Source organism: Vipera berus (assembly GCF_964194415.1).
Source record: "Vipera berus genome assembly, chromosome: Z".
Classification (NCBI taxonomy): Eukaryota; Metazoa; Chordata; class Lepidosauria; order Squamata; family Viperidae; genus Vipera; species Vipera berus.
Window position 1 is genome coordinate 71,118,376 of NC_138205.1, and position 12,508 is coordinate 71,130,883.

At 41.5% G+C, this 12,508-nt stretch overlaps 1 protein-coding gene across 2 annotated transcripts; it reads left to right on the forward strand.

Moving 5' to 3' along the window:
• Window positions 1-5,985: 5,985 nt before the first annotated feature.
• Window positions 5,986-12,003, forward strand: YAE1 (YAE1 maturation factor of ABCE1). Of its 2 annotated transcripts, XM_081345174.1 has the most exons (4): window positions 5,986-6,001; window positions 6,255-6,458; window positions 6,914-7,035; window positions 7,400-12,003. In XM_081345174.1, the coding sequence occupies exons 2-4, from the start codon at window positions 6,342-6,344 to the stop codon at window positions 7,794-7,796; spliced, it is 636 nt and encodes a 211-aa protein (XP_081201300.1). In that variant the 5' UTR covers window positions 5,986-6,001; window positions 6,255-6,341; the 3' UTR covers window positions 7,797-12,003. The 2 variants fall into 2 exon arrangements, with proteins under 2 accessions (XP_081201300.1, XP_081201299.1); XM_081345173.1 differs by lacking the exon at window positions 5,986-6,001 and having other exon boundaries at window positions 6,016-6,458.
• Window positions 12,004-12,508: the final 505 nt, after the last annotated feature.

Below are 12,508 nucleotides of genomic sequence, written 5' to 3' on the forward strand. Positions count from 1 at the left end.
TCAATGTGGATTCTTGACCACGGTGCATGCATAGCTTCCCATCTGTGGACAGGGGCTTGAAGCATTTCAGGCCTAGATTGCTGGCATGTGAAGCAGCTATGTACTCGGGCCTCAATCTCTTTATCCAGCCCAGGCCACCAAAGGTAGCTCCTCGCGAGTGCCTTCATCCAGACTATTCCTGGATGTCCCTTGTGCAGACACTCTAAAGCCCTGGGCCTTAAAGAGCTCAGGACTATGACCCGACTCCCCCAAAAGATGCAACCTTTATGAGCTGAAAGCTCATCTTTCCTCATGTGAAAACTCTGGAAATTTGGCCCCAGACATTTGTCCAGCCATCCTGTGTGCACCCAGTTCAACATGCGACTAAGCATCTTGTCAGAGGCTGTCTTAGCAGCCACATCTCCAGCATGAAGGGGAGACTCCAGCAAATCCTGGATAGCCAGGATGTGTGCAGCCAGTTCATGAATCAGCCTATAGCTATAGGCTGAAAGGAAGATAGACCACCTCAGCATTCGTGGAGATAGAATGTGAAGTGTCTGCTTGTTCGTGGTGAACAACCCTAGAAGTGGCTTGTGGTCCGTGAAGACCGTGAAGTGATGGCCATACAAGTAGTCATGAAACTTCTTTACCCCAGCCACTATGGCCAATGCCTCCCTGTCTATTTGTGTGTAATTGCATTCCGCTGAAGTCAGAGTCCTAGAATAATAAGCGATGGGAGCCTGCCTCCCGTCAGCCATCAAATGGCTCAACACAGCCCCTACCCCGTATGGAGATGCATCACAAGCGATGCAGATAGACAGCTTTTCATTATAATGGGTGAGCACTGAGTTCGAAGACAGCAGAGATTTGACTGCCGAGAAACTTTTCTCGTGGACACTCGTCCACTGCCACTGTGCCTTTTTGTCCAAGAGCTGGTATAACAGCTCTGCCACAGCAGCCTTGGGTGAAAGGAAGGCAAGGTAAAAGTTTAATAGTCCCAAAAAGGCCTGAAGCTCCCCCTTAGACTTAGGGCTGGGAGCCTGCTGAATTGCTTTGAGCTTGGAGTCTGCCGAATGAATGCCTGCAGCATCTATGCAGAAACCTCTGGAACTCGGTTGAACCTACCGCAATCTTACATTTTTCCTTTTTTAGTTTCAGCCCCGCTTCGTGGAAATGCTGAAGGACGGCTCTGAGCCATTCTGCCAAAATCTCCACTGACTCCCCAGCAATGAGTACATCATTGAAGTAGGGGCACACACCTGGAATGTTCTTGAGCGTACACTCCATCACTGCCTGGAAAAGCCTTGGGGCTACACTGACCCTGAATTGTAGGTGCCTAACCCTGAAAGTCCCCCTGTGGGTGCTTTTGAAGCTGATCGACCTCAAGGTCTGTGTCGGAGTCTTCTGTTCTTTCGGCATCCTCGTGGTGGACAGTTTCTGGGCTGGGAGTGTTCTTAGAGGGCTGTAAGGCCTTGACGGCTTCTCCAAAGGCTTCGTCAGCTATCACCTACTTCAGGGTGTCTTGGAACATGAGTTTCTTTTGCAAATAACTTCTGCTGGAGATCTCAGTTCCTCAACGCACAAACCAATCGATCTCTCAGTCTTTCTTCAAGATCTGCAAAGTTGCAAAGCTGGGATGCCTGTCGTAGGACGGCTATGAACTTAGCAGCAGACTCTCCTGGCTGCTGCTCTCTCTGCTTGAATGCATGCCTCCATGCAATGACGGAGAGTTTCAGCTCAAAATGGTCTTTGAGCTTCTTCTTAAGATCTGCGTAGGTGACCGACTCGAGTGTAGCCAGAACAACTAGGTTTTTGGCTATATTGAATGTCACCTGGCCATACATGCACAGGAGCATTGTGGCCTTCAAGCCATCATCGCTAACTTGGTTAGCTCACAGATAGTTCTCGACCCAGGAGATGAAAGAACTCCACCTCTTGGGATGAACCATGTTGAATTCAGCCAATTTGGCAACTTTGGCCATGGTGAGTTTTCTTCGTCCTCGCAATGCCTTGTGCTGCTATGCTTCTGTGCTGGCCCTAGGACGGATCCTTAGGATCTGGGGGTGGAACAGAGGGGGGGAACGTAGTTCCTGCCAGGGCTCTGATGCCTGGCCTCACCACATAGTGATTTCTGGCTCTCTTCTTTAAGCAACACATCCCACCTTCGTCGGCACTGCTATGTTCCTGGTTTGGTGAGGCATTGACTAGGCAGAATGGTGAAACAGCAACACATTTATTCAGTAACAAGAGAAGCAGCTATTAACTGCTGCTTAATAGCCATATATATGGATCACTGCTAGGTGGCAACATGTTTTCACTTCTTTTTCCAAAAAGAAAAATTCAGCAACTGTGAGTAGCTTTTATGCACATAATATATGAGGACTGGTAATTGGCCTTAAATCCTCTTTGCATGGAAACATTCTACTACAGGTAGTCCTCACTTAACAACAGTTGGTGCTGAACAAAGGTACTTATAATTATAGCCTCTCCACAAACACATGATCAAAGTTTGGGTGCTTGGCAGCCCGCCTCCACTTACAACAGACATGTCAAACACAAGTCCTGGGGGCCGGATCTGGCCCGCGAAGTGGTTTCATGTGGCCTGTGAAGCCATCCTGGAAACAGTGAGGGAACGGCCCCCGCTGCCTTGGCCCTGGCTGGCTAGGAGCCAATGTACAATTTCATGGTGGTCATGTATGCTGAAATACATTCAGTCTTAGCTCCACAATGCCATCTGGAAACAGTGAGGGACCGGCCCATGCTGCGTCGGCCCTACCCACTGGGCGGGCGCGCTGGGGAGGTATCACCCTTTGTGAGAAATAAAGAAATGCACCATCGCCTGGAAGTGGCCAGCACATGGCCCTGCCTACTTCGGGCAGGCTAGGGGCTGGGCAGCGTTGCGCTTCTCTTCAGATTCATGCCACCCAGCTCATGTTGTGATTCAGGGTCAGCCTGTGGGTTCAGCAGTTGGGTCGGACGATTCAGAGGAGGAGGAGGGGGGTGTTGGAGAGCTTGCTGAGAATAATATTGAGGCTCCACAGAGCCCTCAGCCAGGCCCCTCCCACCTGGTCACGATGCAGACCCAGCTGTGTGAGCCTGACAGCGTGGATGAAGATGACCCACAGCTGGCCCTGTTCAAGGACGTCCGACGCAGGAGGCAGTCAATCAGGAGTAAACAGAGGAAGGCAATGGGGCACCTCGGAAGGAGGCAGACAGAAGCCACACCCTGAACTGTATAAAAAGGGGAATGCGTGGGAGGGCTGGTTTGCTGAAGGCAACTGCTTGAATAGCTCCTGTTTCATGGTTCGTGTCTTGTTCTGTTTGCTTTTGTATCCATAAATTTGGCAGGCTTAGTTACAGCCTCTTGCCTTCTTGTAAAAGGGGTTGTCCCTGCCTTTTCTGCAGGGCCGGTAGCAGGCTGGTACAGAACAGCTCAGCCTCTCGGCACTGTGAGGAGAGCGACCCGCTGCCTACCAAAACTGGGCAGGCTGGGGGCTGGGCAGCATTGTGCAGGTAACATCGATTCTCACACTGCTCATGGCATCTCCTCCCACCAAGCAAGATATGTGAAGTAGGCGAGGGCCATATGCTGGCCACTTCCAGGTGATGGAAGGACACTTCCCCAGCTGTGTTTCTTGTCTGTTTTTCTCCCTCCCTCATCTCAAATATTTTCCCACCACTCTGTTCTTAGGAAGGAAGGAAGGAAGGAAGGAAGGAAGGAAGGAAGGAAGGAAGGAAGGAAGGAAGGAAGGAGGGAAGGAAGGAAGGAAGGAAGGTCTGAGAGAAGTCCTGCCTTAGTCCTTCACTGCTGCCTTTTCACCATCCGCTTGCCCCCTCCTCCTGGCCTATCTTAGGGGGGTCTCCCATCCTATTGCTAAGGAAGCTTTGCCCTCGTACCCATCATGAGCAACCTGGTTAAGGAGAGCAAACACAGCTGCAGCAGCCTTGAGGAGGAGGTAAGTGCAGCTAGGCATCCCCTTGGGGAAGTGGGGCTGGGCTTAGTGCTGTGGGTGCTTGAGGGCTGGGCTGGGCATTTGACCACCGCGCCACCATCCAGCCCCCCCTCCCTGCATGGCCTGAGAGGAACAGTGAGGCTCCTCCAGTGGACCATGCCTTGGCACTTGCCCCAGTCCCATCTCCTTCTGCCAGAGACCCTCAGATCTGTCCCACTCCTGCCCAGGCCCCCATAGGTACCCTTGATACGAATGATGTAGAGCTGGCCATGCCCATCCAGTAGGCCATACGCACTCCAGCCATGCCCACTCAGTAGGCCATGCCCACCCTGGCCACACACCCCCACCCCCCAAGGGCAACCGCAATGCTGATGTAGCCCTCAATGAAATTTTGACACCCCTGACTCACAACTTGCCACTATAACTCACTCCACATTCAGGCATTGTCTAGCCGGCATGTCAAATTGCCGGCCTGTGGGCCAGATGCATCACACAAAAACTGCGCTCACCCCATTTCCAGCAATGGGGAAAAAGTCACAATACGTCATGTGATATCACGTGATGCCGTGAGTTTGACATGCCTGGAAGGGTATTGTTTATATACCTTTAAATGCTGGGGAAGTTCCAAGGGCACAGTGTGAATCAGCTACCACCCCCTTCTATGAAGGGCTGAACAGCTAGGAAGCTTCTACAGCAGGGCACAAAGCAGTTGCCCTGTGGAAGTTCCACAAATCCAGGAAACTCCAAGATCAACCATACCAGCTGAACTTGGTTTAGACTAGAATAATGTATAAACCTAACCACAGTAGTAAAATGCATAAATAATGTATAAACCTAACCACAGTACGGTAAAATCTGATTTATGACTTAGTGTGATATTTAAATTCAGTTATTATATATAAAAATCAATAAGAAAATCTTAATCTTGGCAACATTATATGGCCATAAATTGCTAGATTTTGGGCAGAGGATACATCTCATTTATTATCTAAAAACAAGAATTTTACTAGAGATACCACTTAGGAATGGATATATGAATCCACCTTGTTGTGCTATAGTTAGCAAACCAAAAATTTTTTAAAAATAATTTAGAACATACATATAAGCCCCTTAGAAACTACTGTTTTGGATTGACAACTATTTTATTTCTAAAGTCTTCTGATTTGCGTCTGAAGTTCAGGACTCGCTGGAAAACAAGAATTCTAATCCTATTGGTGGAATTGTAACTCATTCTTATATTTTTATGAAAAAGTTGCTTTTTATAGATATATATACTCACCAAGTCCATTAAATTTAGTGATTTAATGCTTGGGTTTAAAAACAATGACTTGGCAATTATCCATGGAGATTTGTTACTGAATTTCTATTAAGCAACACCATTTCTACCCAAACATACATTCTTTCTCATACTCATTTAGAATGCATATTTTCTGGAGAGGATAATAAATCAGCTGCATTTATCCCACACAAAGTAAAGCATACAGAGGGGAGGCATAAACAATGGGGCCGAAATGATAAAAACAGTCTCAATAATTAGGGTCCGTTTCCATTTTTGCACGCCATCAACATATTATGTTATCGCATTCATTCTGCGAAAATCTTTACGTGGTAGTCGGCCAAGTATGGTATAAATACTGTCAACTTTAAGTTTTTTAAATCCTGGAGGAAGGCAAATATCACAGGATTTCTCTACTGTTTTCCAGAAGGCACGAGGATATACTCATGATCAGCTGGGAGCCGAATTCGGTCCCACGGAGTCTTTATAGTTTGCCATTGCTTATTGATGGCAGTTCCGGCCTTCTCTTTTGGCGATATGAACATTCAGCAGCTGAACATTTGCTAGCCTGACACCAACAACTTCAGAGTTTTATCTGCAGCTATTTCGGGGGTGGGCAATTTTCTCTTCGCCTGCTCTCAACAATCCCGACCTTAGAACAAAAGGTGATGTAGTCAATGCGCAGGCGCAAACTTCCATCTCTGCTACCGACGTCTCCCTCGCGCGTGTCGCTGTTTCTTCTGCGACCCCGGAAGCAGACTTTGGATTGTTGTCTGGCGAGAGAGAAAGGAAGGTTAGTGAAGGGGTAGCGCTAAGTTTGTCTTCGGGTCTGTCCGTGATTGAAGGGAAGGAGGAAAATGCGTTATGTCATTTAGGGAAAAGCAGTGGGTTTTTTTGTAGAACGGACACATCTCCGATTTGTTTTGCCTTCCTCGTTCGCTAGTTGCTAGGAGAGAACTTAATACCGTTTTCTTTCTGAGTCGATTCATTTCGTCGCAGAGTTTAATGTCTCCAGTGCTTCTAAAATCATTCTTGTTTCTCTTCAGGTTTAGTCCGTTCGCCCTGCTTTCCTACTATGCTCTGTTTACGCTGCTTTGATTCTTAGCTTCTTTTGGGTCAGTAGCACAAACAAAATGTCATGGCTACAGTCTGCAGTTAGCCAGAACAGTGAAGATGTATTTGATGAAAATGCAGATGAGATGGACATAGCCCAGAAAGAATGGAAGAGTGCAATGGAGAAACGAGTCAAGGTAAAAGTAATTGGGGTACCTCTATAATATTGATGTTATTACCTCTTCTCTGTCTCTTTTGTATTAACTTAGATGCAAATGGAATGCTGACCTAATTCTTGATAGGAATCAGGAGAATCAACCTTGTTCTCTCTTTAAAGGGATTCTTAAAAATTAGGTGCCAGGTGTAAGAATTTATCTCAGAATTGAATTTTGGAAATGTATTCTGGTAATGACCTTATAGAACAAAACTGATTTTGTAATTAGCAAGAACACTTATATATTACCACATGACTGAGCCTTCTTTAAAATAAAGTGCTCTGAGTCAGGCTCTGAAATTAAATTTCATTTCTCTTCTTTTTGGTAATCATTTGGAAGGATATATTCTTTTAGCTTTGTTTTAACTTATTTTAGTTGGTGCTATATTTAAATAATACAAATGCTAACAAACTGTACTTTATCTTTTTTACTTAAAGGAGGGCTATAGGGAAGGTGTTGAAGCTGGGAAAGTGGTAACACTTCAACAAGGCTTCAATCAGGGTTATAAAGAAGCAGTAAGGGTGATGTTTGAATGTGGCCAGCTCAAAGGAGCCATAAGGTATGTGGAAAAATAAAGATAACCTACCCACTCCCACCCCGAGACCAACCTTCATAGTGAGTTTTATTAAATGTATAACTGTCATCTTTTTTATAGCCTGAATAACTTAGAACTAATCTTTGACAACTCTGTAGTTTGCAAGGTAAGAGGTGGAAAATGTGGTAAATTGGAACCACTGAATAACACTAAGGATTGCCATGCCACAGTAAACACTAGGGCTTTTGTTTAAACCTCTCATTTTTTGGAAAATAGAATCCATTCTGAAATGTTTATTGATACAATGGTGATTTATAAATTCAGTCTATTTTAGCATTTTGAAAGTAAACATTGTTTTATTTTGTTGTTTCAAATATCCACATTGCAGTGCTCTTCTGTCTTCGTATCATCACAGTAAACACAGCCCTGCGGTGCTGAATGAGATGACTGATCTGTTGAATCAATTAAGAATATATGAAGAACATATGCTTAAGAATTTAAATTGTGTAAACCTACAACCCAGTGTTGGGGATTTGCTACATACTCTTAATGACATGGATCTTGATCATAAATGCTGTGCTGTTGAACAATGTAGTAGAACCTGTGCTGAGGTTACTAAAAACGATTGCCGAAATAATGGAACAGATTCATTTCAAAATGAATATTGTGGCAGGAGAGAAAGTTACAAAGGTTCTGAAAGACCAACTCTTTCTTGGCTTAAAGAAAGAACTGTCAATATCATGGAACAATTTGGGTTGTCTCCAGACAGAGTTAAACTTATATAGCTGCTGCAAAACAAATGTGTTGCTTTAAATTATATTTATTTCTAATATCCTTTTTGGCAATCACAGGACACTGCAATGGTCATAAATACAAGAATTGGACAGTTAATATTGTCTTAATTTCAAGCTGTCATTGCACAAGGCAGTTGGTAAGACTGTATGGTTTCAACAGATGATGGTAATTATTTATATTTCACCTTTATTATTTTTATGAATAATCCTGATGCTGCTCTTTCATAGTGCCTGGAGGCTGGGGGTGGAGTGGGGGGCTGGATAAGGGACAGTAGGTTGCAGCTAAACTCTGATAAGAATTTTTGTGGATATGCAGAGCCTGGGAATCCAGAGCTTTATCTTTAGTTCTGGTTGGAGTTGCACTATTCCAGACAGACCCATTGCATAGCTTGGGGGTTTTCTTAGACTTCAACTACTGCTTAAAGAGCAGGTGGCAGTCATGACTAGGAGAGCATTTATGTAGCTTCATATTATGTGCAAACTGATCTTTTCTGTATTGTGAGGCCCTGCCCTGTCTTCAGTCACTCATGCCCTGTCACCTTTTGTTTGGCTTATTGCATCACACTTGACATGGGACTACCTTTGAAGAGTATTCAGAAGGTACACTTGGCCCAGACTGCATTAGTATGGAGAGTTCTGAGGCCCTAGGGTGGCACATATAAAACCAATGTTATGCAAGATGCACTGGCTGCTTCTGGGTCCAGTTCAAGGTGTTGGTTATCATCTTTAAAGCCCACAGGATATCTGAGGAACTGCCTTGCCCCAATGGAACTGGTCTGCCCATTTGATCGGGCAGAAATTCCTTACTGCAGACCCTCCTAGCCATTCCCTTGAAGTATCTTGCCACTGGAGGAGAGATCTGCCCCCACTTCTCTGGAACGATCTTAAAACTAGACTGCCATGGAGCCTTGATGGAGATCTGAAAACCAAAGGTGGATGGTGCAGTGACACTGCATCATCCACCTACTACAGCTTTGAGCCAGTCTTTTAGTCTGTATCTAATCTTTTGTATTTTTAATTTGTTTTATGTTTAGAATTGTTTTGTATCCCTGTTTTTGAAAGCTGTCCAGAGTTGCCTTGGACAGCAAGATGAGTGGCATATAAATTTAATAAAAAATGATTTCAAGAAATTTTTGTGTCCACTTCCGATGAAGATGGCTGACTAACTACATGCTCAGGGAGGGTTCCCTGAAGGTTTTTCCCTGGGCTGTAGCTCTTCAACTACTAACTGAAGAGACTGACATTCCTTTGGTTTCTATGACCCACTGTGTCAGAGAAAATCTAAGAATTATCCTTCAAGAGCCTCTGAAACAGCTGATGTCTGCAAGCAACTTCAGAGCTGCACTTTGAAGTTGTTGCATGCCAAATGCTGGGGGGGAGGGGCTGCAATCTGTTGTTGAACAAGCCACCATTTTGGAAATTTATCTTTCAAATAGTAAGCTGTGCCTTGCATTTCTTAATCACCTTTAAGAACTATTAATCTTTACTAAGTTAAGTTAAAAAAGGCTCTCGTCACAGCCTGCTACGCCTTTTTGAAGATCTGCGCCATTTTGGAGATTTCTCGCACAACAAAGCAGAAGGCTGCTAAGGCAAGCCAAAACAAAATGTGGAGCAATTAAAGAAAAAAAGCTGATGGAGAAACAAAGACTTAAAGCTGTAGTTTTAGTTGTAGTAACTTGTAGCTTAGTCTCTTTGCTGTGGGTGACTAAAACTCTTATGATTTTTATGATTCCTGAATTGCTAGCAATTCCTAAGTGACTTCCAAAAAAAGCTATTCTTTGACTAAAGAGGGAATCAAGATGGAGGAGCAAATTATGAGAAATAGGTTTAAAAATTCTCTAAATAAAATCCACCACTTTGTTGACTATCTGTGCTCCAAGAATGATTAAAAAAAACCTTCTCAAACTACTTTAGAGATGCAAATGTGTAGAAAATTACCAAATTACTGAGGCAACTTTGCAAGTAGTTGAAAATACAAAGAAGTTAACTGCAATTTTGGAATATAAACCTGACTGACACTAACTTTTATTATTTCAACACAACTGAAAAAAGAGCTTCAAGAAAATCTACAACTCTTAAAAAGACAAGTTTGGGACTTTTTCTTTAGGTCATTAACAAGGTCGAGAAATCCTTGATAAAAAGGGAGTCTTAAAACTACAATAAATTTTCCAGTGAAGAAAAAGATTTTACTCCATGAAGACAAGCTGGAAGGAGTGACTTAAACTTAATGAGTTAACTGGAGCTAGGATCCAGCAGGAATGGTTAAATTGAACATTTTATTCAAAGAGGAAAATACATTTAAGTTATGTTTTTCACTTAAATATCACTTCTGGATTTTGTGCTTGTGATGAAAAAAAATGAAATTTTGACTTTGGTTTTGTCAATTAGATTTGTTGTTACAGAAATGGCTAGTTATATACTAATGTATAAAAGCAAAAAGTTGAGCTGGAGCGTTCTTGTACTGTGCTAAAGAGTCAGAAGTCAAAGCCTTTTTCTTTTTTCCAGTCCACATTTTCTTTCTCCCCTTTTTCCTTCCTCTAATTTCTTATTTTTATATATTATTTTTTTTATTTTATTTTTTTTATTTTAATTCCATTTATATCCCGCCCTTCTCCGAAGACTCAGGGCGGCTTACAAGCTTAGCAGTAGCCTTCATTCTATGTACATGCCTGCTTATTAGGGCTTTCACACACACCCCAAGCGGCATTATTACAAAGTCAGCTTATTGCACCCAACAATCTGGGTCCTCATTTTACCTACCTCGGAAGGATGGAAGGCTGAGTCAACCTTGAGCCTGGTGGGATGCGAACCTGCAATAATTGCAGGCAGCTGGTGTTATGTTATATATATTATGTTATATATATTAATATATCCTACATTAATTACATTAGATATCATGTAGATGCTATTAATGTTGCTGTAGAAACTGTTGACATGGATTGTGATTTCTAAAATTGTTTTCCATCCATCAAAGCTATAAATCACAAATTCATTTCTTTTCATTTTTATGCAAAAAGCATATAAGGACTTAGAATTCCATTTTCCTGAAACAAACTCATTCAGAAAATATTCTGACATTAAAAGCATTTTAACTAGAGATTTCCTAGGTTACAGCTTCTACTGAAATTTTACAAAACTGAAACAATTTTATACTGTGAACATGTGAATATACTGTGTTTGCTATTTGCAAATACATCTATTTGTATAGTTCTTAAATAACTATGCAGTTATCCCACAAATGCAAAAGATCATGGTTGAAGAGCTTCATATTTATATATAAGACTATATTATTCATGGATTATTAAAAATTCTTGAAATCCTTTTTTGTCTGATATACTTATATTTTTATTATGAATTCTTAATCTATAGGTCACTTTCAAGAGTTATGGTTTGTAAAGAAGCTGTTGCTTCTTTATAGATAGAAGCTCAAAATTCTCTATCCTTTCAGGAGCTAAGAGAGATCTTGAAAAGTCATTAATATAAAAAACAATGCTAATTTTTTAGTTCAGTGCTCCAATAAAAATGAACAATGTTTTTCCATACATAAAACAACAAAAATCATAGAAAATAAAAATAGAGTTAATTATTTTGACTAGTATATTTATTTATTTATTTTAATCCCATTTATATCCCGCCCTTCTCCGAAGACTCAGGGCGGCTTACAAGCTTAGCAGTAGCCTGTCTGTAATAACTGATTATTACAAGATTACAGGGTTAATGAATACAGTCTATACATTCATGCAATAAGGACACTTTATTTCTACTGTTATGGGAAATCCATGCAGAAGCAATATCTAATTGTCTTAATTTACTGAGATCCCATTGCTTTACATACATGTAATTTCTTTTGTGTCATCTAAATGTTAAGATTAGCTACAGGTTATTTTTTGTCTTTTCTTCTAATGTTTACAAGCAAATGAAAAATTGTTCAGCATTATTCAAGAGGTTTATAAAAAAACTTGTAAATTTTATAAAGAAAATCTTAATGTTATTCTCAGCTTTAGCATTATTCAAAGATTCTGTGTTTTCAATTGCTTCATTAGCTTATTTTGCTGCTTTTCTGCATATTGAGAATTGGCTCAGACAAGATGCATAATTTACTAAAATGTGCTTGTTATTTTGAACATTTACTACCAATTTTGAATAAACTAAACTTCTATTCAAAGTGTCTGCATATGTCTACATATTCAAGCAATCCTCAAAATTCTGTGGTGAATAAAAATGAAATTTTGCACTTATTTGTATTTTTTAGTGAAGAGAAGCAAAACTCAGCTTGTATGATGAAAGTCCTACCCCAATTCATTTCTTTCATTTTGCTTGGTAGTTCCTACAATTTTTTGCATCCCAAAGGAACATAAGAATTTTGAGAGGATACTCAGAATTTTATGGATTGTTTATTCCAGAATAGTTCAGTTCAAAATTGGGATTTTGTTGCCTAGTAGGCACATTTCAGAATACACATAAGCTGTTAATACCACAAAATATTTAATAATCCAATTTTTAAAGAAGTTATTACAATCTGGGAGTTACAATGAGAAAAGAGTTTGCCAGTTTTGAATAAATATAAAATAAGGATCTCTGTGAAGATGCTTCACTAAAACCCAAAAGAAGACTACATCTGATTTACTTTGGCCATGTCATGCATGCAAATTCATTGGAGAAGTCAATGATACTAGGAATGGTTTGTCATGGTTCCGACAGAT